This window comes from Nicotiana tabacum, chromosome 1 (genome assembly GCF_000715075.1).
Source record: "Nicotiana tabacum cultivar K326 chromosome 1, ASM71507v2, whole genome shotgun sequence".
NCBI lineage: Eukaryota > Viridiplantae > Streptophyta > Magnoliopsida > Solanales > Solanaceae > Nicotiana > Nicotiana tabacum.
Window position 1 is genome coordinate 58629036 of NC_134080.1, and position 16732 is coordinate 58645767.

At 36.7% G+C, this 16732-nt stretch overlaps 1 protein-coding gene across 1 annotated transcript; it reads right to left on the reverse strand.

Moving 5' to 3' along the window:
• Nucleotides 1-290: 290 nt before the first annotated feature.
• LOC142162755 (uncharacterized) lies at nucleotides 291-1343 on the reverse strand. Its single transcript, XM_075219463.1, has one exon. It carries the CDS (start codon nucleotides 1341-1343, stop codon nucleotides 291-293), a length of 1053 nt encoding a protein of 350 aa, XP_075075564.1.
• Between the last annotated feature and the right edge of the window lie 15389 nt (nucleotides 1344-16732).

Here is a 16732-nt window from a genome sequence, read left to right on the forward strand (position 1 = left end):
CATCACCTATAGTCTCCCAACATGCATGGAAAAAACTTCCATTGAAACCATCCGGTCCTCCAGCACTCTGCCCATTTGATCCATATACAGCTTGTTTTACTTCTTCTCTCGTTGGTTGTCTGATCAAATCTTGGTTCTCTGCTTCACTAAGCATATTAGGCACATGATCAATGATCTCAAAATATGTAGGGACAATGTCGTCCGGAATTGAGCCGTAAAAAATTTCACGGTCTCTTCTGCCATTTCATCATCTTTCTCAAACCAGTTGCCCTCACTTGATTGACTTCTTTTCAGTTGTAATTGCTTTCTCCTTCCTCTAACATGTGCCTGAAAAATTTAGTATTTCTATCTCCATCTTGAAACCATGACATATTCGCCTTCTGCCTCCAAAATTCTTCCTCTAGCGCCATGTATTTGAAATGTTCAACTTGAACTTGTTGCAGTCGTTCTCTATTCGCCAAAGTTGGTCTCAGTTCAAACTGTGCCTCATGAACTTTCACAACTTCCTCAAGACTTGCAAGTTTCTGAAAAATGTCTCCATAAGTAGCTTTGCTCCATCTTGATAATGCCTTCTTGAGCTTCTTCAATTTGTAATTGAATAATGTGAATGAATTAGCTTGGAAATCAGCATTCCAATTCTCACGAACAACTGCCTGGAATGATTCATGTTGAGTCCAAAAATTTATAAATCTAAAAGGCTTCTTTACTGGAGTAACTTGAGCATCGAGTTTTATCAACAATGGGCAGTGGTCTGACCCAGTTTTTGGTAGATGTTCTACCTCTAATCCAGGCCATAATTGTTGAAATTCCATGTTACCCAAACATCTGTCCAATCGTTTAAAAATGCAATCCTCTTCTGCTCTTCCATTCCACCAAGTAGAGATACTCTCTTTAATACCAAGATCAAATAGAGTACATGTATTCACACAATGTCGAAAATCATATACTTCATTGATATGCACCGATAAACCACCAAATTTATCTTCCTCATCCCAAATGACATTAAAGTCTCCACCTACAAGCCATGGTAGAGTCATGTCATTAGACAATGCATATAAAGAATCCCATAATTCAATTCTTTCTATAGAATCGCACTTTGCACACACCAATGTCAACATAAATTCTCGTTGATCCTCAGAATCAAATATCTTCAATGTCAGCTGTTGTACCATATCCATTACCACCGTAATTTCAAACCTATCATCAAAGAATTCCCATATTTTGTTTGATACATTTCTGATGGCCTGTGGAAAATCAATGCTCCTCCGATATTTGTCCAGATTTCTCCCTTGTTGTTTTGGTTCCATCAATCCTATGAACTGAAATTTATGCTGTCTATGCATTGTGATGAGCCTCTCAAAAGCTCTTTTTGTTTTCACTGATCGTATATTTCAGATTACAGCATTCATATCTAAATAATGGATTTGGAATTAGCTCTCCTTGTTTGAACTCCAGGTATTTGCACACTAGGGGTCTCCTTCGTCTGCCTCTTTCTCCCACGACCTGCTGATTTAAACTTTTCCATTTGACGTGGAGAAATATCCCCAAGCCTTGCAACATGCATAAAGTTCTGGGCAGTAGATTCAGCATCCATGTCCTTTCCTTTGCCTGTCTGATTTTCCTCACCTTTAAAGCGTTCCTTGTGCTCCATCAGTTGATCTATAGTAGCCTTGGGTATTAATTTTTTGCTCACATTTTCTTTTGCATTGTTTCCAGCTAGTTCACTCCTTGTTTGAGCTATGATTCTCTTATTTGCAGATCCTTCTTCCCTATTGTTAGGAAATTTAGGATCTATATTGTCCTCACCTTCGTTGCCTAGTTCCAACTGACTACATTTGAGATTATCAGCATGTGGCTGTTTCCTTATCACGGTGTCACCTGGATCAATGGGCTCCCCATTCTCATTGGGAACAGCTACATTCTCATTGAGGTCATTGGCGTGGATTACTATTGATACTTGTAAACCCCTGCATGGCTTATGGCTTGCAACGACTGTTCCAACTGCTGGACATTCGACTCTATCTTGCTCCTCCATATTCTTTGATTGGCCATCTCCTTGTTGTAATAATAATTTACCATTGTTACCATTAACACTTTGTTCTTCTTCCCCTTGATCATCTTCCTCAATTGGTCTTTTTTCTTCATTATTATCAGCAAACTCCCCTTCTTCTGAAACTGAATCTTCTTCCCTCTGATTACACCACAATTTCCCACCTGGGACTAGCACTCGATTTTCTAAATTCTCTTGTTCTTCAAGCATTCCAGTGTCTAGAGTTTGTGATGTGATTTCCTGACAAGATTGATTAGTGGTAACCATATTCAAATTTGTTCCTTGGATAAACATCGGAGCCTTAGGATTAAGGCCTTTATCAGCTGACTTAGGCAAACTTCTCATGTTTGAAATATGAGAGGTCATATTATGGATATTCTTCTGCACTATCACCCCATCATTAGCATCTTCAAATTGTTTCTGCTCTACACTTGTATTTTCATCCCCAATTTCCTCAACTTGTAGAATTACAAATTTATTTCCCATAAGTGCCTGCTTCCCTTCACCTTGATCAACTAGAACTATTTCTTTTCCAGTTCTTCTTTAATTCTCCTTCTGGTTGGTGACATTTTTAGCACGATTATCCCTCACTTCTTTCTGTATCATTTGAGGAAAAGTATCATTCCCAGTAGACAGTATCATTTGATTGACTTTCTCATTGTCTGTTGCCTCGACATTGGCTTGTTCCTGCTGGATATCATTGTCATCAGCTGCCATCAATGCATTAGGAATTCTTCTTTGTTCATCAATACCTTCGACAGCCATTCCCCGTTGTTTAGCCATTATAGCATTCAAAACCTCCCTCGCATCACCTTTGTATTTTTCAATATCAGTACATTGAGTTTCTACTGTTGCTTGTGAAATAGCCCTGTTTTCTGCGTTACCATCATTTATCACAGGGGCTCTCTTCTCAATTCGCTCGGGATGTAATCGCCAACATTCGATTTCATTGTGGCCTTGAATCTTACACTCTTTGCAATACTTCGGCAACATTTCGTATTGAACTTTGACCCACTCTGTCCTTGTTCCTCCAATTTCTTCATCGATGTCTATTCAAATTTTCTTTGGTAACTCAGCCAATAAATCTACAAGAACCTTTACCCTCGCGCAACTTGGTCTTGTTTTATTTATTGTAGCTGCGTCTAGAGACAATGGTCTTCCCACAGCTGTAGCCAAAGAAAACAGTGTTTCCTTAATATAAAAAGTAGGCAGTAGTCCAGGAAAGGAGATCCATGCTATCGCCATCGGAGTTTCTTCACCCGCTTTAAACTTTTCATCATAAATAAGAGTACGCAATTGATATTCGTATCCATCTTTAGCTTTGATATAATACGTACTCTTCGAAGTGAAATCGAGTAAGTCTTGCCACAGAGTTAATCGAATTAACACATGACGATCTCTAAGAAATCCAATATTGCACTCACCTTTAATTCCACATTGAAGCGGAATAATTCGATGAAGTTCATGAATCTCAGGAGATCCATAAGATAATTTCCCGACCACTGCGTATTGAAGACCTTCGATAACATTCATCCTCTGAACTTCTGCTTCTGTGAATTTCACAATTGGTTGGCCATTCAAAAAAGTAGCTCGTCGTATCGGAATTGGTTAGATCGCTGCTGCAGCAGCTGCCATAGCTTGTGTGTTTAAAGTAATGGGTTTCAATATTTTTGAGTAATCTAGGAATTGAGGTATGATGTTTGTAGCTGTGTTAGTTTGTGCCATGCTTGAAGAAGGCATACCAGCCTCTAAAGATGGCTGGTCGCCGGCCATCGCGGCCTTACAAGCTCAGATCGCCAGTTTTTCTTGCGATGAACAGTGCTTCGAAGTCACTGTTTGGCACTGTTCACGTAACTGCTTGGCACTGTTGACGTTACTATTTGGCACTGTATCGCCGGATCTCTAGAGAGAAAATTGGTTTCCACTTTACTTAAAAACCATTATTATGTTTTATTTAAACTTCTTTCTTTTTTCCTTTACTTCTCACGTTTTTTTCTTTCTCTTTTGTTTTCTGTTTTCCCTTTTCTTCTTCCTTTGTTCTTTTGTTTATGTTGATTTGTTTGTTTGTTCTTTTTATATATTATTATTTTTTTCATTTTTTTCTTTTATTCTAAAAATGAATTAAAAATTGCTTTATAAAGATACTAGTATATTTAAGATAATGAAAATGTTTAGAGAAGACATATAATCACTATATTAATGAAATTGAAATACTACTCAATATATACTAAAATGTAAAATATTTTTTAAACTTTTCTTCTTATCTTTTTTTGGAAAATAAAATGCCAAGACTATTTTTGTATTTTTTCCAAAAATAAAGCTAACTAAACAAAATATCAACTAGCTAGAATAAGGGAAAATATTTTTGTAGTTTTTTAGATAAAATAAAGTAAAGAGAGCGATACTAAACCTAAACTAAATATTTACGCTAAAATATAAAAAAATTTGGGGAGGGTAAAAAATTACATGTCTACATATGGGATACGAGAAAAAGGTTACGGCGTTATATACGCACCACCACCTGATCAGCTGGTATATGATGATGTTGCCCATAGTGGCTGAAATATGACTCAGACGGCATTATATACGCGTATATATGTACGTATATGTATATGGAATATGGAAAGAGGTTATGGCGTTATATACGCATCGCCACCTGATCAGCTGGTATATGTTGATGATGTGCCTATAGTGGCCGAGACGATATGATGAGATGTCCTCAGTGGCTTGATGATATTATGTACACCCATACCTACGCATGACATGACATTTATACGCATGTGCATGACGTTATAAATGTTTTAGAATTTACAAAGTTATTCAGATTTAAAGGTGTGTTTCTATATTCCATGTTTCATCTATGTCTTTTACGTACAAATTTTCATGCCTTATACGCTCAGTACATTTTCGTACTAACGCCCTATTTCACGGGGCCCCGCGTTTCATGGCCGCAGCTGCAGGTAGGCAAGCTGACGATCCCCCTTCTTAGGATCCCTAATCAGCGAGAGTTGGCGTGCTCCACTTGATTCAGAGCTGCTTTTGATTTTGGTACGATATATATATATATATATATATATATATATATATATATATATATATATATATATATATGGTATGACGTGGTCCCGTCTTTGTACAGTTATGTTTCTGTTAGAGGTTTGTAGACAGTATGTCTAGTTGGGTTGTATGTGGCCTTGTCGGCTTTCAGTTTTCGATGTATAATTGTCTATAGCAGCCTTGCCGGCTCGCCCACTGTATTCTGCCAGTATACGTATATATGCCTTGATGGCAGGTTTCTTTCATGTATGTTATTTTCGTAATGCAGCAGATGTTATACAAGTTCATATCCTAGACGTATGCTTATGGGTGTTTGCCATGTAGGACTCAGGCACCCGTCGCGACCCATTGGTTTGGGTCGTGACAAAAGTGGTATCAGAGCAGTTCTGTCCTAGGGTTGTCTACAGACTGTGTTTAGTAAAGTCTTGTTTATGGGTGTGTCTTATAGACATGAGGCTACAGGATATATAGGATGCTATCCTCTCTTTTTATCTTAGATCGTACAATATAAGCATTCGTGCTCCTAACAATGTGTTACGTTTTTAGTGATGCCTCCGAAGACTACAACCGCTAGCACGGGTCAGAAGGCTACAAAAGTGTTAGAAAGAGAGATAAGTTATACTATGGATTCGGACCCATCAGAGATCATGGGTTCTATTGAGGAGGATCCATTCGATGATCCATATGAGTCATCCGTTTGAGTTGTTTTGACCACTCCGGCAGTAGATAGGGTGAGAGGAGTTCCAACCTCACCAAGGCCCTTATTTTCACAGCCCGTTGATCAGGGTATGAGGGGAGTAGTGCATGGATTGGCACAACCGGGATTCCCTCAGGCTCAAAACTATGTCAAGGTATTTGAGGACACCAGCTCTTCTGAGGTTCCGGATAGTCCACAGTCTTGGGAGTCCATCAATCAAGGTTCTTCAGTGTATGTTATAGGATACGCAGAGGAAGAAGATAGTAGTCGGTCCAAGAAGAGGAAGGTAACTAATAGGGACATGAAGATTCCACTTCGGAGTGTGTTATCGAGACTCTTATAGAGGACGAGGCAAGGACCCTCTACTATAGACTTCCTCCAAATGTCACTTTTTGGTTGATGAGTTCCACCCCTTCTCGGAATATTACCAAGTCAGGATTCTAAATGTGTTAGGTTGTTTTATGAGGATGTAGGGAGCCTCGTCCCGACTTGTATATATTATGGTTATGCCTACTTAGAGGTTTTGTAGACATTATCTTGTATATAGTTTTGGATATGACATGTCTATGGCCTAGTCGACCCCTATGTATATAAACCTTTTTGTAAATTAGTTATGCAAGTTATGCTTTAATATTGATACTTATATATATGGATGTGACCCGGAATGGCCCGTAATAGATTTGATAATGAACAAGGATAAGATACGTGGTGTTCGGTTGAGAAGGACTTGATATTATAATAGGTGTGGATTGATTGGCCTTTTGTTATGTTAACATCAAGTGTAGATCAAAGATGGTTTGATTTCAGCTTCCAAGAGAGCCTGTTTTAATGGAAAGGTAATACCGCATCGCCAAGAGGTAAATTTATCTCTTATCTCAAGGCAAAGAAGATGATCATAAATGACTATATTTATCACTTAGTTCGGGTTTGGGGTATGGAATTAGAATTACCAACCATTCAGTCCTTTCCTGTAGATAATGAGTTTCCCGATGCTTTTCCGGATGAGCTTTCAGGTCTTCTGCCAGAGCAAGAAATTGAGTTTGTCATTGTCCTACTACCAGATACTCATCCAATATATATATTCCCCTATAGAATGGCCCATGCAGGGCTGTAAGAATTAAAGGAACAACTAAGGGACTTGCTTGAAAAAGGTTTTATCAGACCTAGTACATCACTGTGGGGAGCACCTATTTTGTTTGTAAGAAAGAAAGATGGTTCCTTACGAATGTGTATTGATTATAGGAAACTGAATAAGGTGATGATCAAGAATAAGTATTCGCTCCCGAGAATTGATGATTTATTTGATCAGTTGCAAGGTGCCAAGTATTTCTCAAAAATAGACTTGAGGTCCCGGTACCATCAGGTAAGGGTTAAGGATGAAGATATTCCGAAGACAACATTCAGGACTAGATATGGGCACTTTGAGTTTTGGGTTAGGTCGTTCGGTCTGACCAATGCCCCAACAATATTCATGGATTTAATGAACCGTGTGTTCAGGCCTTTTTTTAGATCTGTTCGTAATTATATTTATTGATGATATATTGGTATATTCTAGTTCAGAGGCTGAGCATGCAGATCATCTACGTACTGTGCTCAGAGTTCTACAAGAAGGGAAGTTGTATGCAAAATTTTCTAAATATGAATTCTCTATAGCTTTCCTTGGGCATATTATTTTAGGTAAAGACATCCGAGTGGATACACAAGAGACTAAGGCAGTGAATACTTTTCCTAGACCCACAATATCGATAAAGGTTCGTAGCTTCTCTGTTTGGTAGGTTATTACAAGAAACTTGTAACGAAATTTTCTTCTCTTCTAAGCACCTTTGACCAAAGTGGTATATGGTGTCTTGCTTGATATTCCGGAATAACATAAGAAAATCTATGGTGCAAGCAGGTTGAAGAAATATTGCGAATAAGTATAAATAAATATGTGTAGGTCGCAAGCTACAGTATGGTCGAGCGACAAGGTTCTAGGAAGACAGGAGGAAGGATAAGAAAAGATGAGTAAAAAGATAACAAGAATGGATGAGTCCTTGGGAATAAATTCATAAGAGAGCTGATGGTTTCCCTATGTTATAGGAGGCTCAGTATAGCCCGAATTAACTCAAAGGAGTCTAAGACTGGTAACGTTTAGAATAGATGAAATGTTGCCCTAATAGTGGGATAAGGGCGCAATTGTGAGAGATAAAAGATGAAGTTTGGGTCTCCGAAGAGAGGGATTTCCTGAATTGTACAAGATTAGGATAACCATGTAAGTTAACTCAAAAGGGAACTAGGTTTCAATGGATCGACGCTTGTGAATGGAGTTTCTAGGCCTTAAAGGACAGATTAACTTCAGCACCGGTTCTACCGCTCCCAGAAGAGACCGATGGTTATGTTATCTATTGTGACGCTTCAGGCATTGTATTGGGTTGTGTACTGATGCAGCATGTTAAGGTTGTAACTTATACTTCTAGACAACTAAGAAAGTACGAGAGGAACTACCCAACCCACGATTTAGAGATAGCCGTAGTGATTCATGCACTAAAGATATGGAGGCACTACTTGTATGACATTCATGTTGATATCTATGCGGATCATAAGAGCCTCCAGTATATCTTCAAGAAAAAAAGAATTGAATTTACGTCAAAAAAGATGGTTGGAGCTAATTAAAGATTATGATGTTGATATTTCATGCAATCCGGGGAAAGCGAACGTAGTAGCCAATGCCCTCAGCCGTAGATCTACGGGTAGCCTATCATATTTACAGCCAAAAAATAAAAAAGAGAATATCCCATGAAGTTCACCAGCTAGCTAGTCTTGGAGTTCGATTACTTGACTCAGGTGATATTGGAATTACTCTTCAGGGTACGACAACATCCTCTTTAGTAACTGAGGTAAAGGAACGCTAGTACGAGGATCATGTGTTAGTTCATTATAGGGATACCGCCCTTTAGAAGGAGAAGACGTCGTTTGAAATTACAGAAGATGGAGTCCTCAGATATCGAGGACAATTATGTGTCCCTAATGTTGTAGGGCTACGTCGGCAGGTTATGGAAGCAACTCACTATTCTCATTATTCTATCCATCCAGGAATGACAAAGATGTATCATGACATCAGGGAAGTATATTGGTGGGACGGAATGAAAAAGGGTATAGCAGAATTTGTTGCTCAGTGTCCTAACTGTTAGTAGGTTAAGATTGAGCATTAAAAACCCGGTAGATTATTGTAGGGTATAGATTCCGTCTTGGAAATGGGAAATAATCAATATGGATTTCATCATAGGCTTACCTCGTACCCAGCGTAAGTTCGTTTCGATATGGGTGATTGTTTATAAGCTTACAAAGTTAGCCCATTTTTGCCCGTTAGGACTACATATTCTATAGAGGATTATGCAAGGCTTTATATTTAAGGAGATAGTATGACAGCATGGTGTCCCTGTTTCTATTATCACAGATAGAGGAGCTCAATTTATAGCTAATTTCTAGAGGTCCTTCCAAAAAAAGGATTGGGAACTCAGGCAAGTCTTAGTACAACATTTCATCCCCAAACTAATGGACAGGCCGAGCACACAATTCAGGCACTTGAGGATATGTTACGAGCATGTGTGTTGGATTTTAAAAGAAGTAGGGATGAACATCTACCTCTTATCGAGTTTACATATAATAATAGTTACTATTCCAGTATTCAGATGGCTACATATAAAGCTCTTTATGGACGAAAGTGTAGGTAGCCTATTGGGTGGTTCGATATTAGGGAAACTACGTTAGTAGGACCAGAATTGGTATAACAGGCAATCGAGAGAATTAAACTTATACAGGAAAGGCTATTGGCAGCTCAAAGCCGTCAGACAGATTATGCGAATAATCAATGACGAGACTCAGAATTTCAGGTGGACGATTGGGTATTCCAAAAAGGTATCACCGATGAAAGTTGTCATGAGGTTCAGAAAGAAAGGAAAACTTAGCCCTCGGTACATGGGACCATAGAGGATCATACACAAAGTAAGCCAGGTAGTATATAAGTTAGACTTGTCTTCGGACTTGGAGTCTGTATGTCTAGTCTTTCATGTGTCTATGCTCCATAAATGTATCGGAGATCCTTCCAGAATTGTGTTAGTTGATGACATTCAGGTCACAGAGTAGCCATCATGTGAAGAAACTCCCATTGCTATATTAGACGGGCAGATTCGGAGATCGAAAACTAAAGACGTAGCTTCGGTGAAAGTACTTTGAAGAAACAATAATGTGGAAGATGTGACTTAGGAGGCCGAGGAAGACATGAGGTCTAGATATTCCTACTTATTTCCTCCTCAAGAGAGAGATCCGACTGAGGCGTCATAATCATAAGGTACGGGTATAAATTCTTGTATTGGTTATTGTCGTTGGTCATGTGAGGCCATTGTTGTTATTCATAATTATGGTCATGTGTGTCATTGGGTTATTAAGCTTCTACGGGGAGAGTTGGTAGTGGTGTTGTTACAGAGATGACCCTGCCAAATTTATATAGATCACGGGAAATTGAATATTCGAGGACGAATGTTTCTAAGAGGGGAAGGATGTTACATCTCGCGTTTTCGTACGTTAAAAGTTTCGTCTTCAGTTAATTGACGTAGACTCGGGTATGAGATCATTTTAACGTTAACCTACTTACGTTATTTATAACAAGCGATAAATAAGTGTTATGAAGGATAAAGGGATACACGGATTAAAGAAAATGAGTTTCTTTGAAAGTGGCCAATTTGGAATAAAATACGGGTCGAAGGGTAATACCCGATAATTACGAACTAGTACCATGGAAGGTACCATATGATCACGGTAGAATAATATATAAAGTATATATGAAGTATATTAAAAAAATAGAATTTTAAGTAATTTATGGTAACTTTTAAATTATGCGGGTAATTGGTTAATTACCGGGTAACGGGACATTACCAAGTTAACTAATAAGTGGGTAAAGATTAATAATCTTCACCTACTCTCCACGTGGCATAAGGTAACCAAATTAAAAGATGACTCATAATAAATTATACATAGGTGTCTACACCTAAGGAGTAAATAAAGTAACTCTATCAAAATAAGACTTCTTAGTCTTATCTCCTTGTTAGCTGACGTTGGTGGAATTCATTTTACACAATGAAATTTCTAAAACTAAGTTAATAACAAAAGTCATGCATATACAGAAAGTAAAGTTAAAGCTCACCAAAAGAGTAGTAGAATGAAGGCAAGTATTGAGAACCTAGGACATTAGAAAATAGAATCATTTCGTTTAAATATTCAATCCATAGCAAGGTTTCGATCAAATTCAGAAGCTGAAGCTTCATCCTTTCGTTCCAACGTATTTCACGGAAGCAGAAGCTCCACTTCGATCAAATAATTCAAGGAACAGGTATGTTAAGGCCCTCCCTTCTTTCTTTTGGCATGGTCCAAATTATACTGAAGAAACGAGCAAACACACAGTTTCCATAAATTACTCTATTCATAGAAATAGTAGGGGTGTCTATATTCTTGATTCCCTATGAAAAATATTATTATCTTCTGTTCATGAGTCTCAGAATAATACGCAGTTGTAAAAGTTTATCCGGAAGGAATATTGAGATTATTACGTATTTTTCATGCATTTCATTCATTTATACATATGCATTGACCCATGACCAGATGACGTTATATATGCATATATATGTATATTATATTTATATGGGATACGAAAAAAAGGTTACGGCGTTATATACGCGCCACCACCTGATCAGCTGGTATATGATGATGATGTTGCCCACAATGGTTGAAATATGACTCAGACGGTGTTATATACGCGTATATATGTATGTATATGTATATGGGATATGGGAAGAGGTTATGGCATTATATACGCACCACCACTTGATCAACTGGTATATGTTGATGATGTGCCCAAAGTGGCCGAGATTATATGATGGGATGCCCTCAGTGGCTTGATGATATTATGTACACTCATACCTATGCATAACACGACATTTATATGTATGTGCATGACATTATAAACGTTTTAGAATTTACAAAGTTATTCAGATTTAAAGGTGTGTTTCTATATTCTATGTTTCATCTATGTCTTTTACGTACAAATTTTCATGCCTTATATACTTAGTAAATTTTTCATACTGACGCCCTATTACACGGGTTCTACGTTTCATGCCCGCAGGTGCAGGTAGGCAAGCTGACGGTCCCCCTTCTTAGGATCCCTGATCAGCGAGAGTTGGCGTGCTCCATTTAGTTCGGAGCTACTTTTGATGTTGGTATGATACGTTTGTATATATATATATATGTATGTATATGGGTATGACGTGGCTCAGTCCCATCTTTGTATAGTTATGTTTCTGTTAGAGGTCTATAGACAATATGTCTAGTTGGGATATATGTGGCCTTGTCGACTTTCAGTTATTGGATGTATAGTTGTCTATAGCAGCCTTGCTGGCTCGCCCCCTGTATTCTGCAGATATACGTACATATGCCTTGTTGGCAGGTTTCCTTCATGTATGTTATCTTCATAAATCAGAAGATATTATACAAGTTCATATCATAGACGTATGCTTAGGGGTGTTTGACAGGTAGGACTCAGGCACCCGTCGCGACCCATCAGTTTGGGTCGTGACATAAACTTACTGTTAAGAACTAGATAAGGAACCTGACCTACTTGGACTATACTGCAAGCTTTAACGGATTCCAGCTAAAGGTGAACTACTACAGCTTCAAGAGCTAGAAATCCACACAAGGACCTAAAACTCTTGTGGTTTCCTCATAGCAGTACAAAGTCAATTGGACACAGCTAGAAATGAAGTGACTGACGGCACTATTTCTGCCACATTGCACTGTCTCCAGCGCCCGCTCATTCTCTAACCAAATAAAGTGCTCATATTATTTCAAGTGATGTGATCAAGATGTACTTACAATGAGTTTTATACAAAACATAACTTGTAGGTTTCAGTTTCTCATTCAAGCTTCTTGCCAAAATAGAGAAATCAATCCTCTCAAGCTTGATGAACAAAGTTGAACGCAACTACAGACCAGTTCCTAAAAGATAGCTTGTTGTTGTCCTAGTTGAATTGTAACTTTGTTATTGTACTTGTTATATCTCCTAAACTGCTTAGCTAGAAGTGTTTGATTAGGAATCCTCTTGTAAATCCGTAAACTCCTTGAGTTTATGTTGTGACCAGATTTAGTCATAAGCAAAAGTCTTTGTAATTGTAGAATTACAAAGTGGCTTGTTGTGAAAGCATCACAAGTTAGAAAAAGTCTTTGTAACTAGAAAGTCACAAAGTGGCTTGTGGTAAGAATTTCACAAGTTAGTTGAGTAAATCCTTTGCAATAGGAGTCATTGTAAAGTGGCTTGTAATAGGTCATTTACAAGTTAGTGAAGTTAAAAGCCTACTGGTGTAGGTCGTGGCTTTTTGATCCCCTTGTGTGGGATTTTTCCACGTAAAAATCCTCTGCCTTATTTACATACTATTTTATTAGCATTCTCAGCAGAATCTTGTGGAGGACCAGGTAATCTACTATTTGGTGGACTCATACAAACTAACAATAATGCTTGTAATCAGTCTTGGCACTTAGAAAGCATGCCTATAGGGTCTGAAGATAAAATCTGTAACTATTTACAGTTTAGATACCATGCTAATAGGTTTCTGCCCGGCTATCACTTAGGCAAACCTATAAGACAGTTAAAACCTGAGGTTACAATTGTGATTTTCTTGCTGCTTGAAACGTGTTCAGATTCGGTAAGTGATAAAATCAGTAGGCAATCTGATAAGTATTCACTGCCTCGCTTAAATAAAACTGTTGTATATTCTATTTATACTCATTTAGATATCCTGCCTATAGGACTCCTAAACTTATAAAACTGTTTGTGTAAATGGCGTGCACTTGCTTTGTGTCTGTTTGTGGAGGTAAATATGAGCCCTTAAGTGATCTTTTATGTGACAGTCCTACCTGTTTTGTTTGTCGCCTAGTTTTCTCCTTTTAACCAGCATAAGTGAGTCTAGAACCACCTTAATTAGAGGTCCTAAACACCTCCAAGGTCACAGGTAAGGGACGGGTAATGCACGCATAAGACACATACTGGATGCTATTAGAACGCTTAAGTAACAATAATAAAGGGGAGGGTAATCGAATAGTAAAGGATATGATGACATGTGCGCTAATGTTATATGTAGCACCCCAATTTGGGGATGATTACCAAGTATTGCATAGAAATGATCCTATAGGCTAAAAAACCTAGGACCCCTTTACTCCTTGTTTTTAAAGTAATATCTGTTTGTTTATCTGCTTATAAGACTAATTCTCTTAAATTGAGTTTGACCGTGACCCACCGTTGTGAAACTCGAAGGGTGCCTAACACTTTCCCCTCAATGTAATTTCGAGCCCTTACCCAATCTCTGGTAATGTAAACTAGTTCATGAGTTATTTTTTCTAAGTGCCCTAACACACCTTAATCCGTTAGGTGGCGACTCTTCAAATCTCACACCCAATTCCCAAAAGGAAAGGAGTTATCCCCAAAATGTCGAAATCCGATCTCCGCGAGAAAAAAAGGGGGCACAACATATACTTCCTAGTTTCACCCTGTCTCATTGCCGGATGTAAATAACAATTTACATCTTTTGACATATCCTTAATTTTTAAATACCCATTGGAGTGCTTAACTACAACATCACATGTATAGAAAAGTATTACTCCAATCAAGCCCGAAGTGAATAAAAGTAAGGAAAAAAATGACAATTTAAGTTATAATCATTTGTTTGCACATAAACACATATGAACAACAGTAAAAATATTAAATTCTATGATTTTGTAGCAATGTCTAAAACCATCTTTATTTCGAATTAACCAAATCAATTAACAAAGAAAAAAAGCAGCGAACATGAGAATGGAGGAAGAAAAGAGATAAATTTTGAGACACTAAAATTTCTTTTTATTCCATTAAAAAGGAATATGAAAAGTTGGCACTGTAATACATGGATTTAAGTTTTTTCTTACAAGGAATGAGAAAGATTTGAGTAGAAATAGTTCTTAATTTTTATTATTTCATTTGTTATAGTTTTCATTCTTGTTGATGCATGAATTTTAAACTATTTTGCAGATTCAAATGATAGTATTATCTGAAAAATATCAATGTGTTAAAGTAATACATATAGAAAGCAAAGAACGCAAGTGTTATATATATAGAGATTTGAGAGGCCTAAAATATTTTCTGAGAAGTGCAAGGAAACATCAAGGAAGCAGAGGCACGAAAAATTCAAAAATTTTAAAATACTAACTCCTTTATGTCAGTCCCAAAGTTCTTTTTGAACAATTATGAAATTCTAAATTTTAAAATAGAAGTACTTCAAGGATGTAAAACATGTAGTGTATTTACTTGTCCCCAAAAAAGGATAGAATTCTCATATACCTTAGCATAGATCTTTTTCGCTCCATTGACTTTGATATAGAGATGGCCCAAACCATGGTAAGCAGAACAAATTTGTTGCAAGAAAAGCTATTTCAATGCCTTGTTAAAGTGCATTCCCACTCTAGCTCCTCTTGCATATGTATATTTCTCCAAAAATGTTTTGTAACTCTCCAAAATATAACTCCTTGGACATTAAATGAAACGTTTTTTGCCTTTACTAATGTTTAATACACATTAATCACATGCATTATGGCAGAAGGGGAAATAAATGCTTTGAATTTTTGATTTTTTGAATTTTTTAAATAAGATAAAGGTAAATATGAGGGGAAAAGGCAAAAAATGGAGAAAAAAAAGATAATTAAGTTTCTTGGCCAAAGAGAGGTGCCACGTCATCTTTTATATATATATATTTCTTAGAAACAATATGCACATAAGTGGATATAATAAATTTAAATTAGTCCACTGTGAGATTAGTGGTTATAATAAATTTATATTAGTTCATTGTGAAATTAACTCATGATTCAAAGAAAAGTCAAAACATGAGAAAATTATTCTTTTCAAGACAACATAGGCTTAAAATATAATTTTTTTTTTCCCTTGAAGACTATAATTTATGATGCCGAATTAATTGTTGACAGAACTCAGCGAGGACAAAAGAAATACCATCCATAAAACTCTCTGAGTCATTTTATTGAACAAAATACGAGGACCAAATCACAAAATACTATGCAGAACACTAAAAATAAATAAGAAATTATATAAATATTGATGTAATACCGGAATACAATATATATCTCATAGTATTGCATAAGGGTGTTCACGGTTCGGTTTGGTCGGTTTTTGATTAAAACCAAAACCAAACCAATTTAATGGGTTTTTAAAATTTTAAAACCAAAACCAAACCAAATTAAATACAAACCATCAGTTTGATTGTTGTTAGTTTGGTTCGGTTTTTCGGTTCTTAGTAACCTAATGATAAGTCGATAATAGTAAAACAACGCTAGACAAGAATCTGAAAATAATTTGCTAAATTTATGTTTTTTTATATATATTTTTCAGAACTGAAAGTTTATTTACCTGTTTATATGAAAAGAATGAACAAAAAACAAACTAAAAGTTTGCTTTCTCAAGCTTTAGCCATTGTTGTCTTGCAATTTGAATTTGCTTTCTTTACTCTTGTGGTGGGTTTTTTTCCGAACTATTCTGTTAGGCAAAAGTATGTGCGGAGGGTTAGAGAATTAGAGTCTCTTAATGAAAAGAAAATTGGTCAAGTCCTATTGTTTTGGGCTTAGGCAATCTTTTAAGATATAAAAGGATAAACCAAAATTCAAAATAACAATTAAAATGCATAAAAAAATTAAAATTATTTACAAAAAGATATTATATTGTATATAAATAATTATTAAATTTTGTATATAATTAGTCGGTTTGGTTCGGTTTATTTTTCGATTTTTTAAAATAAAACCAAAACCAAACCAAATATTATCGGTTTTTAAAATTTATAACCAAAACCAATCCAAATCAAGAAAAA